Source organism: Excalfactoria chinensis, chromosome 4 (genome assembly GCF_039878825.1).
Source record: "Excalfactoria chinensis isolate bCotChi1 chromosome 4, bCotChi1.hap2, whole genome shotgun sequence".
Lineage (NCBI taxonomy): Eukaryota > Metazoa > Chordata > Aves > Galliformes > Phasianidae > Excalfactoria > Excalfactoria chinensis.
The window spans coordinates 64,148,937-64,168,899 of NC_092828.1; the positions used below are offsets into that span (position 1 = coordinate 64,148,937).

The 19,963-nt window shown below is 39.8% G+C and overlaps 1 protein-coding gene across 1 annotated transcript; it reads left to right on the top strand.

Moving 5' to 3' along the window:
- The first annotated feature begins 1,363 nt into the window (after nucleotides 1-1,363).
- On the top strand, nucleotides 1,364-17,920 carry TMEM192 (transmembrane protein 192). Its single transcript, XM_072334096.1, has 6 exons — nucleotides 1,364-1,502; nucleotides 3,035-3,181; nucleotides 7,303-7,567; nucleotides 9,580-9,714; nucleotides 13,994-14,096; nucleotides 16,338-17,920. The coding sequence occupies exons 1-6, from the start codon at nucleotides 1,467-1,469 to the stop codon at nucleotides 16,459-16,461; spliced, it is 810 nt and encodes a 269-aa protein (XP_072190197.1). The 5' UTR covers nucleotides 1,364-1,466; the 3' UTR covers nucleotides 16,462-17,920.
- The last annotated feature ends 2,043 nt before the right edge of the window (nucleotides 17,921-19,963 follow it).

Here is a 19,963-nt window from a genome sequence, read left to right on the forward strand (position 1 = left end):
GTGTTAGGCCTCTTTGTGAAAATTAGTGCCCAAATATTGTCATTATTACTGACATGGAAAAGGTTATGCGTAAGCGTAGGATTTAATCCTGGGTTTCTAATCTATGCAGACAGAGTTTTGTAAGTATACAGCAATTACACTGATGGATTATACCTTGGACTTAAACTTCTGAACAGACAAGCAGAGTCAGTTACTTAGCAGCAATTGTGTTCACATGATGCTGAATACATAGAAGTATGTGTTTCTCACCTGATTGTAGCAGAAGAAATAGACTAAAAGCAAGCTGGCCCCCAGTTTTTTACTAAGCATGGCAACAGGAGTGCTTCACGCTGTTAAAAAGTGTAGATATTTGAACTAGTGTTTCCAAGTGATGAATCAAATCCCTGATTTAAGGCTCCTTGGTTCATAAGTTTTTGAACAACTGTTCCAAATCACTTAGTGTTTTTGATTGATATCTCTTTCCCCCATGTTGTTTCACATCAGATATCATCCTTGCCAAAAGTAAAAAGACAAAGGCATATGTGAAAGCGAAATGCAGGGAGATAGATATGCAGTCGACCATTTTATTTGGTTGTAAATGAAAGCAACAGTAGCTAAGCAACACGAGATGATGTGTGACTTTCATATAAAAAAAAAAATACTCAAAAAAAAAGCTTAATGCTATTTTGATTTTTAGAAACTGCCATAAATTGTCCTAAAAATCGATATAAATGTATTTATGGGGAAAAAAAATATTCAAGTGATTATTACTAGCTGGCACTCTTCAGCTTCTTGGCTATGTGACTAGGTACAGTGCACTGCACACAAGCGGTTCTGGTTACTGCAAAACAGATACGTGAAGGAGAACACAGAGTTTGTTTTATTGAAATATCCTTAGAGTAGATGGTCATTAGCCATCTCCTGTGCAGACCACGCCTGCCAAGCTAACTCCTTTGATGGCAGAGCACCGTATAGAAGTAACAGAGTGCCTCACCACAACCAGTAAACTGCGGGTTTGCTTCAGTGTTACAGATAAGCTTTGCACTGCCACTGCTATCAGTAGGGTTTGTGTTCCTGAGAGGAAGTAAGACAGGACATAGAGGGATGGCTTTCAACTAAAAGAGAGGAAATTTTGGTTAGCTGTTAGGAAAAAAAATATTTCCTCAGAGCGTGGTGAAGCGCTGACCCTGCTGCCCAGAGCGCTGTGATGCCCCATCTCTGGAGGCGGTCACAGCCAGCCTGGGAGAGGCCCCAAGAAGCTGAGCGGGTGGATGCGGCTCTGCTCACAGCAGCTCGCAGATCTTTAAAGGTGGCGCCCGCAGCCGAGGCCTCTACGCGGCGCTTCCCGCCCGTGCGACCACGGCCCCGCCCCGGCCCGGCGCTGCGGCGCGGCTCGGGCCCAATAGCGGGCAGGGCGGGGCCCGGGCCTACGCCTGGCGGAACCGCCGCTTAAAGGCGTGCGGGGTGAAGCGGGTAGGGCTGCGGAGATGGCGGTGACGGCGCGGCAGCAGGACCTGGATAACGTGAGTGCGGGCGGAGCGGGACTGGGGCGGCTCTGCTGGGCGCGGGGGCGGAGTGTCGGCGCTCGAAAGCGGGGCCGGGCCTCCGCGCGAGGCGGCGTGGACACGTCTAGCAGCAGGGAGCGCCCAGCTGGGTGCCTGTTGGTGGGCTCATCCGCTTCTGTTTCTTCCGCTTTTTACTTGTTTTTGCTCTTCACTGAGCGCCTGAGGCCTGCTCTTCCTCTCAGCTGCGTGAGGCGGAAGGAGCAGCTGACCGAAAAAGTCTGCTGCCAGCCCAGCGAGAGGTTTCCCCGCGCAGTGCAGAGCTGGGCGTGAAGTGCCCTCGCCTGTCGGCGTCCGGTTGTGATGGGCTTCTTTGCAGACCCAGACTGCTGTCCTGTGCGGGCTGATTCTCCTATAGCAGCTTCTGTAAATGTGGTGTTTATGCAACAGTGCGTGCTGCAGCTTCGTCTACAACAGGAGGCCTGTTTTTCCTGTGTTTTGATTGCTTTGGCTTCTAACAGATGTGGTTTTAGCACGTCTTAATTGAATGAAGCCTGTAATTGACCTAGTTAGGATGCTTCTTAGCTTTGCATCTCTTCAATTCTTGTTCCTTTCCTGAGTGTAGCAATACCCATCCAGGGGGCTGTATCACCTGCTGCATGTAGTGCTGGCTGTGTTTCAGTATGTGGAGGTGAATTGTAACTGACCTCACAGCAGTCAGATAATGCTGTGTTATTATATTTTGGGAGCAGTGAGCTCACCTTTTCCCATCAGGCAGGAGAAGTTGTCCTGATTAAGGCTTGTTGCCTTCCTCTGAGCAGTGAGCTGCTGCCCTATCTCTTCCTATTCCTTCTTAGTAAATAGCTTTTATTTCAGCCCTCAAGTTCTACTTTGTTTTTCTATTCCATGTTCCCAAGGAAAGACTTTTTTTTTCTTCTTCCACACATGCTTAGGTTATTTTTTTTTCCAAAATAAATAAATAAATAGTCACACATATGAAGTATTTTGGAGAAATACATTGCTGAGATATCTGAGCTGAAAGTGGAGTTAAAGAAACCCCAGTACTCAGCAGCACTGTGACTAGGAAGGGCTGTATGTTTTCTGGTGACTGCAGAGAATGTCTTGCCCAGCCCATAGTGGCATCTTCTTTCTGAACTGATTCTTAATCCTTGCCTGGATTTGGTTTGATCCTTTGCTGCACGCATTTTGGTATGCTGGTGGCTGAATCACTTGGAAACAGATTGCATTTGTTAATGGTAAACTACAACTGTTTCTTTACCTGTAACTTTATTTGTAAGTCTGTTATTCATGCATTTGTACAGCACCTGTATACAATCAGAGGAAGACTCTAAGACTAAGCTTCCTTAAAACTGAGAGTGATCCTAGGAGAGGTAGACTCATGTCAGATTCCTCTGCGTTTGAATTTGCTTAGAACCTAAGAGCACGTATCTTGAGATACTAATCTTGTCTTTTTTTTTCCCATAGCTGAAGCCAACAGGAAATTGCTCTAACTTCTAGAGTTTGTTTACTTCTCCTTTCTTCCTCTGCTCCAGGGCTCCTTGGAAATAACACAGAGTTTAGAAGATGAAGCTTTGTTGGATGCACCGCTTATTTCATCTCGTGCGCTGTATTCTCAACTAAGGCCAAGATTTCATGCTATCCCAGTAGTTCTCCTTGCCAATTTTCTGTTGCTACTGCATGTAAGTTCGAAAAGTACATTTTCATAAGGAAGTTGTGCTATCTTTATTCTGAAATGTTACCTTTCGTGTAAACAGAAATCTCACAGTAACGTTATGGCACATGTATAATTGACAAGTATACAGAATAGTGCGTTTAGAAAGAGATAAGTTGTTGCTTGCAACACCAGAGGCCCGGGGTTCGATTCCCCCCTGTGGCGTAAGTGGCAGAATGCTGCTCTGCTACACAGTGGGCTCGAATCCTGGGAGTTGGACTCGATGATCTCTAAGGTCTCTTCCAACTCGCACGATACCGTGATACTGTGAAATGAAAAATACTCACCTATGTAGGCTCACAGGAAAAAACTCCAAGAGGAGTGATCTCCAGAAAGAGATTCTTCCCCAGTGGCAGTCAGCCCTGAAATGGGATCCTAGGAGAGGTGCAGCCAGGCTCCACCCGTTCTGGACACAGAGCTGAATTGTATTCACCTTTGCTTTCATGGCTGACTCAGTGCTTGCTTCAGGTGGTCAATCAGAGGTTCAGGCCATGAATCAACAGTTCCTATACAGGCATGTCTCTTCAGGGAGTGGAAAAGCCATTTTAAATGATAGCTGTTCTGGGCTGTTGGAAGTATATTTTAAAGTAATCTTACTGCAATAAGACCTGAAGTTAATGTCACAGGGAAGACTTAAAGTATTTCTTATCACAGTTACTAAGCATGTCAAGTTGGACTAATTCCTAGATTTTTTGCACGGTAGTGAATGGAGGTGAAAAAGAAGCCAGGTGTTATTTCTTGTCTTGAAGTGGAAAAGCACAGGCAAAACAAGATTTTATTCTTAACAGTCTGAAGGTCTTGCTGGGATTGGTAGACAAAAGCTGAGGGGAGTCCTGTCTAGTAGCAAGTTTATCCTTTGAAAGCTGAGGATGTTTATTGCTTATGATCCTGTGGAAACTTCACAGGAAGAACAGGTGAAGAGTTGTGATCCTGAGAGGAAACTTGAATAGTACTTTCATGGCATAATGCTGCTAATACAGACCTGGAAATGGTGTGCTTTTAAAGCCAGAGAATACTCAAGACCAGCAAACTTAGAAATTCTGTAATTGTAAATGACAAAAATTTTCTCATCAGTCCCATGCAAAGCATTCTGTACTAGAATTTGAGGAATCAGTTTCAGCCTCAAGTCTGTTTGTACAGTATGCTCTGGCCTTCTTTTTTTAGAAGCAGATGTTTTGTGTTCTTCCTAGTAATATCAACAAATCTCCCTCTGTCAAGCAAATTTGGGGAAGTCTGTTCCTGCTGTTCTGTTGAGTAGACGGCTAAAATTTCCCTTAGAAACTGAATATCTAGCTGTATTTGTTTCACCTACCTGAATATCACTGCTACTATTAGATGGCATTTCAGATCTGCATTATGAAGGTAGACACTGCTGTTGGTGGTAAAGAACTACACTTCATACTTTTTACTCTACACTCTTTCCAATAAATATTGGGACCATTTCTTTCTACTGCTGTAAACAGTTGTAGTGAAATGTCTGTCACCCTAATGCTAGAGAACTGCTAGAAACTTTTCAGTTCCCGTTTCTTTCTTCTCTCCTGCAAGTGGAGAGAAATAGAGGGTAACGGAAGAACTGCTCAGGTCTATATAAACATGCTGTTTTCCGGGTTAAGTCTTGCTGCTTTTGCTGAACCTGTTCCAGGGCAAGTCAGTAACTGGAACAAAATGGAGAGGTATCATTTTCTGTCAGTGGAGTACAGCAATATATTTGCCCATGGAATGCTGCTATCTCTTGCTGAAAAGAAGCATGCTGATGGATAGGGAAAGCTAGCTTATGTGTTTTGTTTGTTGTTGTTGTTTTTCCCTTTCCCTCTCAATTCTACAAATGTGTATGGACTCTGGAATGTGGAGACATCAGGTTAGCTTATGATGGGTAGCCAACAAATGCAGCAAGTATCCTGGAGAAGTTAACTCATTATAGTATTGCAAGGTAAAGCTGTAATGCATCTCTAAAATTATTTGTGTGATACTTGATGTATTTCTTCTCTCTCCTGTACCCAGAAGTGGAGGTAGGCAGCAGGTAGCTCCTTCAGTTGTGCTTGCCTAGTCACATTAAATTCTGGAGTGTCCTTATGCTGGTGTGTGTTGGGGCTGGGGTTCTGAATGGCTTTCCATTTCCCAAGCCTTGCTTTTCTCAAGGCTTTTGGCTTCCGTCAGGAGACTCCAGAGCAGTATTAGAGACAGACCAGAAAGAATACCTTTATTAATCCTTTCTCTTGTCTGCCTGTGTACATAAAGAAAACTGAGCTTCTTGAATTCTACTCTATCGGAGTGTATATGTATGTTTTTAATTATAAAAACCTTGACCTGGGATGGAAAACTTGGTGTTGGACTTCCTTAGAATGTAAGCTAAACATTCTCATTAAATGTCACTCTTTATGCAAGCTGTCTCCTCATTCTGTGTGTTGACATAAATAAATAGAGCTGCAATGCTGGAACATGACAGCTGGAATCACACAACTTAATGTAACCATTTTGTGTACTAGAATATACTTCTTATACTTAGAGTGAGTTGAGCTAGTTGCGTTGCTGTATTTAATGGCAAACCTAACAATAAGTGGACTAAATAGAGGTTAGCTGGATTATTCTTAGCTCTGTAAGAAAAGGGGGTGGTTATATTATAGCTTAGATGTTCTGTTGATAACTATCTTCTTGACTTCCCATTTAAGATACTTATCACATCTCTAAGGTAACCTTGAATTTTAATTGCATTTCAATAATGTTCTTAAGACTAATGCAGATGCTTTTCCCCTACTGCTTTTTCTTTCTGCCTTTTACCTTGGCTTTCCTCTGTGATGTCATGTTGCTTTCTGATGATTGCATGCAAGTTGTTCTCTTCCCACTTATTCCTTCCCTAGCCCCTCAGTCATGATCTCCATTCAGAATTCGAGTGAGCTGTGAGGGTGGTTCACATCAGTAGTTAATTAGTGGCTCTAAAAGGCTGACTTCTGTGAAATAGTTGCTTGGGAAATAACAAAAATTAGTTGAAGGGTGTGAAAGGGCTGGATGTGCGCAAAGTGAAATAGGAGTAAGCTATTGAAGCAAAGTGGCTTTGAAAAATCAGACTTTCATATCTCATGTTGATGTGTTGTTTCTATCAGTTTTGAGATATGGAAAATGGGAAGCTTATAAAATCCAAGTGGTGTGAAGGCTTCTTAGAGTTGAAGCAAAATGATTTTTGCTGTATGTGGGAGCTTTCAGTTGACTTTGTATTGTTGGGATTTGTCTTAGTTCGGTTTTAATATACTCATTCCACAGAATGAACAAGGATGTGAGAGTACCAGATTTTCTTGTTCAGTAAATGAAAATGTAGACAGTGTTTCCTGTTCTTAAAAACAAACAAACAAAAAAAAACCCAACATTTTGTAGGGATTTCTTATATACCTCAGATAATCTGCACCAGAGACTCCACCTTCTAGTTGCTTAGAAGATTGTACGTGCTGCAGTGTTGATGCTGGAAGCTTGGAGAGAAACCTACAAGACACAAAAGCTTCCGTTGTAAATTCACTAGGCCAGTCATTCTGATAAATTTTGAACTAAATGAAGAAACTGATAAAAATTACTCTTTAGGTTATTTTATGCCATATTAATAAATTACTGTGTAAGGTAGTGAGTTGCTGTTTTGCTTTCTTTAATGTCAGCCTGGAGATTGGATTTCAGAAGATTAATTATCACTAATGAAACGTCAAGTTCTTATTTATGGAAAGAAGTGTAGACTGTCCTAGAGAACAATTAATTGAATGAGTTTAAAAAATAATTTAAAAAAACCACCTTTTTTTGTGTGAAACATTTTCCCCTCAAAGTGAAGCTGGGGGGGAAGTGTCCAGAAGTCTGGTTAATTCTCTTAGAAAGAGAGATTTGAGCAACAGTGAAATTGATTTGGGGGGGAATACTGAAAATAGTGGTGATTCTCAACTCTGTTCGGCTCTATTCAAATTACATGTGACTGTGGTAAGATTATCTAATGTATATAGCGTATCTCAACTTAAATCAATTCAGTAAGTAATGCATAAAAAATCATGGCAATATTTCTTTTTTTCCATAGCTGATTGCTGACTTTGGGTTTTCTCCTTTTTGTTTCTCTTTCAGGTTGCTTTTGTTGTTCTAGCATTTTTAGCAGCTATGTTTTGTTCTTATCCCAATCCAAATCAGGATAAATGCCCAGGGAACTATACTCACCCATTTAAAGTACAGACTGTCATAATAATTGCAAAGGTAATTCTATGGATTCTGCATGTGTTTTTTGAACGTTATGTCCATCACCACCACAGCAGAATCAGAAGCAGAGGATACTTCTCAATATATCGATCAACAAGGCATCTCAAGAGACTTCCATTGGTGATGCATTCTACAGGTGAGGTGAACTTGGTTTTTTTGTTTGTCCTGTAAAGCTTTACATTCTGATGTTGCGAAAGTCTGAACAATTTTTTATATATATATATATATCATTGTTATATATATGTATGTATATGTATATGTGTGTGTGTATATATATATATCGTGAACTTAAAAAAACAAAAAATCCCCCTTCACATGAGCATGTGTAAAGGCTCCTTTATCCAGATGGGTTGTTCTGACTTGCTGGATGCATGTTTTAAGGAACTCTTTATAGTACAAAAGTGCTCAGAAGTTGAAGTAACAAATCTAGTGATTCAGTGATTTGTGTTTAGCTGCTAGTGATGTTAATTTGCATACTGATTAATCTAGTTAGATAAGTGACGAGACTGCAAATCCATCCAGGAAGCTAATACTAAGCTTAGTATTTCAGTAAAAACAGTTGTATCAACTATTGTTCAACAAATGTCTTGAGTGAGTTAAACAAGTGAATTAACAGTCTTCAGTAGGGCTCCATGTTTTGCTTTCCTTGCAACTGCATGTTTTTCTTTCAGTGGACAGTATGTGATGTATGACAGTGGGCTTTTTTCTTCATGTGTTCTATGCTACGCCACTAGCCAGTGAAGCTGCAAAATGTTTCAACAGTCAGTTGCTTCTCTTTTTCTTTTTCTTAAAGAAATAAAAGAAGCCCTCTTTCATTAAATCTAAAGATCCGTGTAATTTGAGGGGCTTCTCCATGTGTAAATGTCAGAGTAGCAGGGAAGAGCAGTAGCTTTCACAGTGTTTTTCTTAGCTGTAAATCTTCTAAAGAGCTGGAATATAAACTTTTCACCAGCCTTGTAGGGTGTGGCCCTGCTGCATATAAAACCCTAGCTTTCATTCCATCTAGTCGTTAAAAGATATATGGGAAAACCTTGTTTGAATGTGCAAAACTTCAGGCTATGGCCACTAGATAGAGCTCTGGAGATGCTTTTGGCATGCAGTGACAAGATGAGACTACAGCAGGCTTAAGAATGTTTTATAATAGTTAAAGGACTGTTTCTGCCTACTGAACTGAGACTTGTCTCTTATAGATGGAGTCAGTTTCTTCCCTGATTTACCAACTGTGGGCAACTGTAAATATTCAGGTGCAACCAGTTCTGTGCTGTGAACTTCTGATGTAAATAATTTGTAGTTAAGAACGTGGTTAGCCCCAGTACTCTGAACACCCATTTATGCTAATTGCTGTTGATATACTGACAGTTCAGTTCTCTAATGCAGGAGAACTGTACAGTCCTCTAGTTGTTTTAATGGCCTTAATATGTTCAGTGCTTTATCCAGAATGGCTATAGCATTTGTACAGGAAATAGGAATGTTTTGTGTTCTATATGAGACATGCAGCAGTGTATGAGAAGAGGGACTTTAGAGAATTAAAAGTAAATTCTTAGGTTTGTAACTCAATGCTCATTCTCCTTAGCTATTTGTGCTCATCTCACTTTAAATTTCAGTGACCTGTGAGTATTAAAGTAATAGCTAGGTGACTGGAAGCCTGTGCAAGTATCTCCTTTTGAAAAACTTAGTAGTCTAACTTATTTAGAAGTACATCCTAATAAAATAAAAATACACTGAAGTCTCCTGCTTGAAGGGAAATTCATTTTAAACTGAGTGATGTGGCCTCTTAGGGATTGAAAGAAAGAAAAATGAAAGCAGTTCTTAAGATGGTAGCAGCAAGACTAGGAGCTGTTCAAGTCAATACATGCTGTATGTTAGATTTTTTCTAATCCAGTTCTTCACTCTCTAAGTCAGAAAAAATCGTTAATAATAAATAAATAAATAACAGAACTACCATTACAGTCAAATGCTGAAATGAAACTTAGTTTTGCAGCCAGGAGTTGTGAGCTTGTACCACTTGTGTTAGTTAAGCTAACCTGACAGGCAAGTACGGTTGGAAGCATTGCAGCCTAATGTGCATCACCAGGATGAGAGACTAATAAGTTAATTTCAACAGCTAGTGAATTTCTTAACCCTGAAAAAATAGTGCTTGTTTTCCAGGTAATGCAGCACTGCTTTTGATTTTGTCAACCCAGCATTCCTTTCCTGATCACAGTAAAGTGTACCTGTATCTCATCTTGGGAGTCTTGGGCCTGGAGCTGATCAGTTCACTGACATGCTTAGTGATTTACACAGGTGAGAGATGAATTTTGTCTTATGGAGTGTGGATTGCTATAATTGTTCCTGGACAGTTTTGTTTGCCCTCAGAGTAGTACACTTTGGGTATCCCAAGATGATTAATTGCAAATATAAATAGAAAATGAATCTGTACTTGTGGAAAAACTGAGGCAAATCTGGTACAAATGAGAAGGCTGTCAGGCTTGATGTGGTTTCTAAGGTTTTGGTAAACAAAAGTGCTAAGCTTAATGCTGTAGATCCACTGAAGTGACAGTAAAAAAAAAAAAATGTTGCAGAAGTGTCCTGTGAACAGAATTGTCTGGTAGTGCGTTCGCAGTTGCATGTATTGTGAGTTGTGAAGCAGTGGATGCTTGTTTTATCAGCTCTTCTGGGACTTGTATAGTTGATAGTGTGATGTGCCTTGATCTTCTAAATCTCTATTCCTTTCTCTTCTTTACCTGGTCCTATCTCAAAAAGCTTCAGTTTCTGTCACTAAAGTGCAAGAATTACCCCTAATGAATGGCTTTTAGGTTGCTTGTATTTCCGCTTAACAGTAGCACTGCTTTTTCTGATGAGGAGGTGAAACCAGACAGACAGAATCTTAAGTTTGCCCCAAGCTTCGAATCAGATGGTAAGAAAGTTGAAGCAAGCCCTGCATGTGGTTAAACATGAAGTAGAAGTCATTTTCATGGCAGTCAGTGTTTGTCTTGTGACTTCTTTGTGTTTTTTGTTATTACCAATTAATTTCAGGAGCCTTCTCTTATAGAAAGGAAAGCTTTGGTGTAACGACACTAAGAAGTGCTGCTGAACATCTGGGTCATCTAGGAAATAAAACTTAGTTTTGATTCTTTTTGCAACAATATAGAAATCAAAATACAGCGAGAAGTCCCAGCTCTGAGCTACATCTTAGTTCTTAGTTCTTAGTGATGTCTCCGTGCATGTAGTTTTGTCAGGCTTTCCCTTGAATTAACTAGCTTTGCTCATGTAGATTTCCTGTCCTGGAAGGAAACATGAGCATGGCAGTTCTAGAGAGCTATTCCAAGAATGCTGGAAGATATCCCTTCTTAGCATAAGTATACTTGCTTTCCTGGGAAGCTCAAGAGTGCAGATAAGTTACTAAACACTGTTAGAACTTTGAGGTGTTCCAGTGAAACAGTATTTATTATCCCAAGACCTCTTGTAGCTCAGTGGGCTTCATTATGTGTCTCTTAGTAAAATAGGGTAAGCTGTTATCAAAGTTGATTTCCTCCTAGTTAGGTCTGAGACTGGAGCTATATAAGAGCTCTTAAATGACCTGATGTTCTAACAACAAGAAGGTTGTATTCCTTGGCTTGTACTGCCAGTACTCAGAAAATCATTAACCAGTTTATACTTGGGTGGTGTGGGTTGTGATGTTTTTTGAGATTGAGCTGTGGGAGGCTGGAGGGAGGGAGTTCCTTGAGTGCTGGAATCAAGGCAAATGAGGGACAGAATTGCAGTGCATATAGAAATGAAAACAGTCCCTTTTGACAATAGTTACCTTGCTTCCACAGAAGCCTAAGCTTCCTTCTCTAAAACTTGGTCTGATGTACAAAGCAAGTGTTAATTATTACATAACATTTGACTGGAGGTGGGGAAGACCTTTCTAATTACCTTAGATTGCCTTTTCCAGGGAGTAGGTAGTTAAACATGTTTTGGGATGGTAAACGTTTTGAGGTAAGCTAACAGACCACACATGTCTGTGTGTGTAATGATTGGTATTGAGATAGTTTGACACTCAAAAGGTTAAAGACAAACTGTATATTCCTGAAAGGAATAGTAAAGTACTTGGTTAGATTTTACTCTGTTGTAGTGACTTTCGTGTGTGTGTGTGTATATATATATATAGTGTATATATATATATTTCCTCCCCCCTCTCAAAATAGCACAGGTTATGTGATATTAAAAAAAAAATGAAGCCTCCTTTGTAGGATATTTCAAAGGCAGTCCTCTAGTCTGCTGGAGTGCACCTTTATAGGGCAAACACTTAGCATAGAACACTGTTCTATGACTTTATCACTAATGCAGCTCTGCAGCTGCACAGCAATCCTGGGGAGCCTAAGGTCACAAATTCACAATTATCAACCCCTTGCTTGTGTTAGTAGATGACCCCTAAACTTAGTGGGAAGGTAGTACCAGTGTAGCGTTAAGTTGCTTCTCTCCTGTGGATTTTTTTTGCATCTCTACTGGAGTTGCATGTATCTTTAGAATTCATATAGCTGTCTCTTTGTTTAAATATTACTGAAGTTAATGCCTCCCAAATGAAAGTGTCATGGAACCAATTGAGACTTTATAATTCATAAAATAGCCAAAGTAGTTTACAGAAATATGTCCCATGAAGTACAGCTGCCCTGAATAAAAACTTTCAGTCAGCTATATATATATATATATAATCTGTTAGCTCTAGAGATGAGGGATCAAATCTACATCGAGTTGCAAGGATTACTGTATAACAGACTCAATTTATATAAGTCTTTCAAGTGAAGTAGGTGTACCTGAAAGACGGATGATGCAGAGAGCTCTAAATGTAAGTTTAATGAATCTGAAGTTCATTATTAATAAGGCAGGGGTCAAACATTACATTTTACTAAGTATATGTGCTTATTGACTTTCCTACTAAGTAATACTACCATTCTCATAAAACATGTTGGAAATTCCTGTTCTATTCCTTTGTGGTTTTATTTGTAGAGGAATACCATCATGGAAATAACTAACCTTTGAGCCTAACTTGTAGCTAACCTCTGGAGGGCCTTAGCATTGTTTTAGCAGGGTGCCCCGTAGTAAACCTTATTATATTATTAACTTGCAAGAATAGTCTTTCTCTGCTGCTTTAGTGGAGATTTCTCATGTGGGCCAAACTGAAATGGCTTTTCTGGTATTAAATGCAGTTCTGCTGCTTGTGAAGCGATATGTAGCTGGAAATGTATAATTTGGATCTCTGCAGTACATTCCCTTTCTTAATCAGGGGCTGATATTTGAGTAGTTTCAAGTATTTTCAGCATTCTTCTAGAAATAACATAGTGTCTGCAGTTTCTCCCACCCCCACCTGTCTCCATTTCACATCTGTTACATTTTTCTTAAGTATAATTCACAAATGCCCAGAAGTGACTTGTTTTTTGTTTTTTTTAACCAACATTGTGAAGTATTGAATCATTGAGATTGGAAGAGATTTCCATGAACATCCAGTCCAGTTGTCCACCTACCAGAAGGATTTCCCCAATAAACCTTGACACTTAGTACAGCACTTAAACTTTTCTTGAACGCCTCCAGGGGTGGTGACTCAACCAGCCTGGTCCAGTACCTGATTATTCTTCCTGAGAAGAAAATTCTCTTAATATCCAACCTGAACCTTGCGTGTCACAACTTGAGACCATTCCCTCTAGTGCTATTGTTAGTTCCCAGGAGGTGAGGTTACCCACCACCTCACCACAACTTCCTTTCAAGTTGTTGTAGAGAACAATGAGGTCTCCCTTGAGCCTCCTCTTCTATGGACTGAACAATCCCAGCTCCTTCAGCCATTCCTCATCAGGTTTGTGTGTCAGACCTCTTGCCAGCTTCACTGCCCTTCTTCCTCAATGTCTTTCTTGCAGTATGTAGCTATCCAAGAGCCACTCTTGTATATACTTCATAGCTTTCTGCACCAAGTCTTCTAGTTCTGGAACAGGCAGGCAAGCTGTAGCTTCTTTGTAGTAGTCTAGTTAAAGTAGTGTTTATGAAAGAGTTTATAAAAGAACCTGTGACCTCATTGCAATACTAGTATCAAAACTTCCAACAAGTGTTTTTAATCACATGTTGCTTAATGTATGGCCTGCATTTAGACACTGAATCTCAGTTCCAGCCCAAAGGCACAGTTGAGGTTTTTTTTTTTCCTCTAGGAGACAAACTAAACCTCACACATGCTAAGCAGTGTATTTAAGCTTCCCTCTTCTGGTCTTCAGTTAGTCTTTGAGAATATTTGTAATCAAGGCTGTATTGGCAATGGGTAAACTCAGCTTTTGTTTTTTTTTTCCCTGTTGGGGTACTAAGTTGTCTTTGTAAGGATTTATGAGTGCATACAGTAGTTCAGAGTAGATAGAGTGTTCTAGAATGGCTGAGTTATGGCCTGTAGGTTAAGGAGTTAGTGGGTGGGGGGTTTAGGTAGGTATGGGTAAATTCCCACATTTCCTTTGTTCCCTACTGTAAGGCAAATCTGTTACAGTCTATTTTTAACTTGGACTCTGGTGATAAAGCTGTTGTTGTTGCTTTCTAAATATTGTATGAATTTGTTTGTTTCTTTTAGTGAAAATAAGCAACTTCAATCGTGCAAAGCCAAGACCTGACATAATTGAAGAAGAAAAGATGTATGCTTACCCTAGTCACATAACCTCAGAAGTTGGATTTGGGTAATATTTTTCTGTACTAATCCTCTTATGTGTTCAACTGTGGTAATGCTGACTGAAGTAATTGTGTTACTTTATGTAGAAATATTTATAAAGTCTTAAATCTGTCAGCCACATAGATGTGGGAAAAAGAGTTCTGAAAGGAGTCATAGATTTAAGGCTGCTATTGTACGCACAGGTGACAAGTGAAGGTTTGTGCTTTTATATAGAAATTTTAATTTCTTTATAGATGCAGGAACTCAAATATAAGGCAAGAATTATTTGACCACTTAAAGCTGTTTGCATTGGTCTTTAATGTACTATGAATAACTGCGCTTAATCTCTTTATAATTGACTTGAAATGCGGATGGAAGATAAATGTTAGTGTCTTACACTGTTGTTTACAGTGTGCCTCCAGAAGTGCAGCTTCTTCAAACAGTTCTTTCAGACAAGAAAACAAATTGTAGATAGCTGATACATGAAGGTAAATCTGCAGTTTTGCTCAGTTGCTGGCACAGAGCAGCACATTCTAGCAGGGGAGTTGGAATTATTTCCAGTTCATGAAAGAATTATAAATGTGGATGAGCCACTTGAGACGTAGGTTCTTACTGACGCAGAAACCATTAACCTCACAGGCACTGAGACTGATCTTTTTGTACCTGTGTCAACACCTGGTTGCTAAAGTGAGCCTGGTGATAACTCAACAATAAGCCAAAGCTAACTTGGATTTCCATGTGAGAATTTTTTCCGAACTTTTAAATACAGCATGACTTAATTTTATATGGGTTATAGTAGAAGCTGCAGTACAGAAGTACAGAGGTGACCACTGCTTCAGCCCTCCTCTGTGTATCACAAATGCAGCCTGCAGATGCTTTCATGGAACTTCGAAGTAGAGATTCAGGATACAGGAAGGATTTAGAGTTGTCTTGCTATTTTGATGCAGCGTCAGGCTTCCATCTTTATATCAACATTGTGGCAAACGCATGGGGGAATTCACTCCTTTCTTGTTTAACTCTTCCCCTGAGAAATCCTCAAGTGCTCAGAGAAGTTTGCAACAATGACCAGCAAAGGAAAAGACTCTGATCCCTTGATTAAAGAGTGTAAACTTCCTCTGAGAACTGATTACAAAACAGTTATTTTAATCCAGGTCTGTACAATTCTGACTCTTTCCTTTCAGTTTAAGGTCTATTGAAAAGTGAATCCTGTTAGGCATTCATAGAATGGAGGTCAACTGTGAATGGTTTATCAATACTGTGATCTCCATGGCATAACCTACTGATCAGGAGTTGTTCTGGTGCTTTATGATGGTAGTACAGGTTAGGGTTGTAAACTTTGTCTAAAAGACTTCACTTTTTTTTCTACCAGCTTAACCACAGTGGGTTTAAATTGTACTACTTTCGCTCAAGTTGTCAGTGCACTTGAAGTATGGAAACAGCAATGCTACTCAACAAAGTGCTGCGAGGATGACTTTCTAAGCTCCAGGGTGGTCATCTGTGTATTAAGAAAGCAGACTTGCAAGTCAGTCAGCAGCAAATGAGTATGGGAAGACTGAAGTATTCTCACAGACTTCAGTTCTTTTTGTATCTTAATTTCTGATTGCAGATTTGACAGTTCTGTAGTCTTATAGGTTTTCTGAAATAGCTCTGTTTTGGTTAAATACAGTGATGTTACAAAGGCTATGTGGAAGCTTGAGATTCTCTAAGCTGAGGGTAGCTATATGTGAGGCACTGGATCTGGAGTAGCACAGATAGGTGATAATGCTGTTAGAGTACTAACAAATAGCGTCACTGCTCTTCTAATGCAGGTTAATCAAGAAGTGGTTATTTTACTCAGCTACAGGCAACAAAAGTAAAATGTAAATATTATGCTTAAAATATGTTTCTTAATGTGGTTGGAAAAGGTGGCATGGGTTTTTTAGTACAATTTTAGTGTGTTCTCTGTTTCGTTAGCTTAGGTTTGTAAAAGCTGAATAAGCAGCCTTGTATTGCTATGGTTCTTCTGTACTGTCCAGCAGGAAGTACATAACTTGCTTGTGCAAACACAGCTCAAAGTTTAGCCAACCTTTTGTACTTCCTGCCCTCTCATCTATAAATGAGATTAGGTATAAAGATAGATTGTTTTCCCTATTGAAAAGCAGTCAAGATGTTCAGAAGTAAAACTGAAGGAAGCAATTTGTTACAGTATTGGTTAACATGCACTGACCTTTCATGTGTCAGAAAGCTGTTATCTCTTATGGAAATGTGTATCCACTTTTGTTCTTTCAAGGGAAAATTCAAGTTTAGAAGAGATAGTTGAGAAGCAAGGAGATGTAATAGAATATCTTCAGCGACACAATGCACTGCTCAGCAAGAGACTGTTGGCACTAACATCTCAGCAAATCAAAACTTAAACACTTGGAAAACTGCTGCTGGAGCTCAGGAGACAATACGAGGCAATACAATATCCAAACTGACCTGTGTGGATGACCCTTCGATCTTCTTTCACATTTTGAAACAGAACTTAAATTGCAAGTATGAGCTCTGTGTTCACTGTAAATCTGTGACAACTGGACTTAATGGCTTTTTTTCCCCATCAGTTCTGAGAAAATGTTCAGGAATTTAAAAGGATTTTTAATTCTTAAGAGGTTACAATTGGACTTAAGGTAATGGTTTAACTTCATTCAGTTGTTGCTATTATTTTTGCACTGTTGTAGTTTTTTTTTGAGCTTTAAGTTACTGAAGTACTTTCTGGAATACATGTTTGTTCTCAAAACATAATATTGCAGAGGATGCCTCTCAGCTTTCAGTACTGAAGCTGGGATCTTGGATGTATGTGTTCAGTCACCAAACTTCATTATTTCCAGTGTTAAAGGTACTATACTTCAATAATCCTGTACCAAGCAGATACTTGAATTCTAGATCTGTTTTTTCCTTTGCCCAGTAAAGGAATGAAGTTGTTTCCTATGCCAACAGGAATATTTAACATCCAATTTTAAAAAAATAAAAATAAGGCAGAAGGGAAGGGTGGTATCCTAAAACGTGATGTTACTACATGTGAGATTTGATAATGTTACCATTAGCAATTTGAGCAGCGGGCTTTAGATAACATAAAGGTGTCTTCAGGTCTGCTGATTCTCCTGTTACTGGGGTTGTATATCAGCAAAGACTGAACAGGATTCCTTCTGCCTGCCAAACTAATATGCAAATGGTTGAAGTGCCCTCATTGACCCTGTAACCGATTCGTGTTCAGTTGGGTTTAAAGTTGGATTCTGCTAAAGATGCTAGCGAAGCTGCATGTATTCTTGCTCTATGTATGCTTCAGCTCTTCTAAAAGAAGTCTTAATTCAAAATCCAAAATGTGAATGTGTGTGGTGAAAATCAGCAGGAGACAGAATGGCCTTCTGACGGTGGAAAAGCAGGAGTTTTCAGTTCTAATTGTATAGATTTTTGGGGGGAAGGGTGGTAAAAAACCATTCTCATTGGATACTTTGTCTACCACTGTAATCTAAATGTTATTTTAGAAGCAAATGTCTGTGGGAAGACAGAATAATTACTGGTTAAAACTGGGATGAAGATTCTCATGAGGAGTGATCTTGTGGTTGAATATGAGGGAGAGAAACACAGATTCTATTTTTTGTACTGGAAGCTGTTGATATTTTGCTGCTATCTAACACTAAGCTGTACCCCTTAACTGTTGTTGTTTTTTGAGAAATAAAGCCATGATTTTATAGTAAACATAGAAAGGGTATAAATGGTTTTTAGAACCCAGGTCTCAATGTGATTGTGTATACTGACTTACATAACTGCTATGAAAAGCAGTAAACTGTGACTGAAGTTTGTGTAAATAAATACAACTAAGGGAAACTGTGAGATGGCATTATTACTATTCTGTAAGACCGAAGCGTATTGTGAACAGTTGTAAGCTGCTGAGTTGTTCTAAATGAATTCAAGGATGCGATGACTGAACTTGATCTCTACACACACCTTCCTTTTTCTAAAAGAAGGGGAAAAACAAGACCAAACAACTAAGCCCAATGCCTGCACCACTCAGGTAAGAATGTTTCTAAGTGGAATTAATGGGCAGATAGGTACAGCGAAGGGAAAAATGTGTTCTGGGAAAATAAGCCTTCGGCAGAGTTGTAGCGGGGAAGATTTGTATTCGATACCAGGAGTTTTTTCATGGAGAGGGTGGCCAAACACTGGACCCAGGCTGCTTTGTATCCCCATCCATCAAGGTAATGAAGAGGTGTGGATGAAGCACTAAGGGGATGTAGTTCAGTGATGGAATACTGTTAGACTTGATGATCTGGAGCCGTTTTAATAAAGCAAATGCTGTGCTAAGGTGAACATCAGAACTAGTCCTGTTCCTGTGAGCACCCACAAGCTGAGGGGCACTTTTCTGTGTATGCATCTCATGTTTTGGTCATGTGACTGTGTGAAGCGTGCTGTGGGTGCTGCTGAATTGGAGAAGCAGAGAGCTGCCCTCATTCCAGCTCTGAGCCTGATGTTCTACTGACAGTGCTGCACTTTGCTTTTCTGGAACCTGCTCCTTGCTGTGAGCTTTGCATGGGATGTTGGGTTTCTGACCACTGGCAGTGACTCAGAGTTGTTCCCCAAACGTTCACGTTAGTAGTGTTCTGGTAACTTCTGGCTGGGATGTTGAAATGAGCTAAATGCTTTTTGTTCTGCTTCTTAATAGTGCCTAGTGGAAGTTATCCTGTGCAACTACCTCCACGTTTCACCTCACGCAGGAAATCAGGCTGACAGACTTCAGAATTTCCATCCTTTAGGGTGCTATACAAATCTATTCTGCAGTCAAGCAGCTTCACCCTGCAGAAGGTCATCCTCACTCTAAGAAAGTGGTGTTGAAGAACAAAGGCAGACAGACAGCGGTCTGACCTTGAGGTAACTGGAGAGATGTTTAGAGGGGGGGAAAAAAAAAAGCATCATCAGCATTGGAATTTGTTAGGCTTCCAGGCATCATTGTTAACTAAAGACAGCTTACAAGGTCTGTGCTGTCCAAGCCAGAGTCATTTCCCACTGCACAAACATTCAGCAAGCTGATCGCTAGCAGGGAAGATAAAGGCCATCTGCAGTAGTAAGAGATCAGCATGCTAATTGTACTTGTCTGATGATAGTCAGGCACTTGAAACTTATTTACTATGCTAATACCGCTCCCGATTGACATTAACGCAACTCTTATGTGACCCTTAACAAAATTTGGCTTTGTGTCTACAGCTACTGAGATATTTATAGCCTGTGTATGTGGTGTCAGGGAAATATTTCCAGTCTTTATTCTTCCATAAATTTCCTTTTTTCATTTTGGAAAGGGAAGAAGTGAATTGTTTATTCTTTGGGAACAAACTAATCGGCTGTTTCTCACCACAGCCTTAGGTTTACAAACCTCTATTTCCTGTTGGTTCCATAGAACTGCAAGACCAGGCATTAATTCTGAGTTTCAGAAAAGATCACGTTTTTTGGCTTTCAGAATTTGAAGGCTAAACTGACCTCTGGTCAGTTCTTTTGGTTGTTGGTTTCCATTTATGTGATCTCAGCTCTGAATTTGAATTGACAGCAACTTTCCTTTCAACAGATTTCCTTTATATGCTCATACATGCAAGTGGAGAATTCAGCTGTTCTAGTACTTTGTCCAAATACTGCATGTTTACATATCTAACCACACAGTATCATGGAAAACTGTTTTTGCCAAGGGAAGCTTATGTTGTACAAATCAAATACACAATTTCAACAAAGTCAAGAGCAAGTCTGACTTGGATGAAAACAAGGTCCTTTGAAGCCCTGTTAAACATAAATGACAACACAGTATTGTGCAGTAGCAGCATGACTAGGCTCTCCAACTGCAGTGTTGAAGATATCTAGCTAGCACTCAGAAATTTATGTACAGCGTCTTCC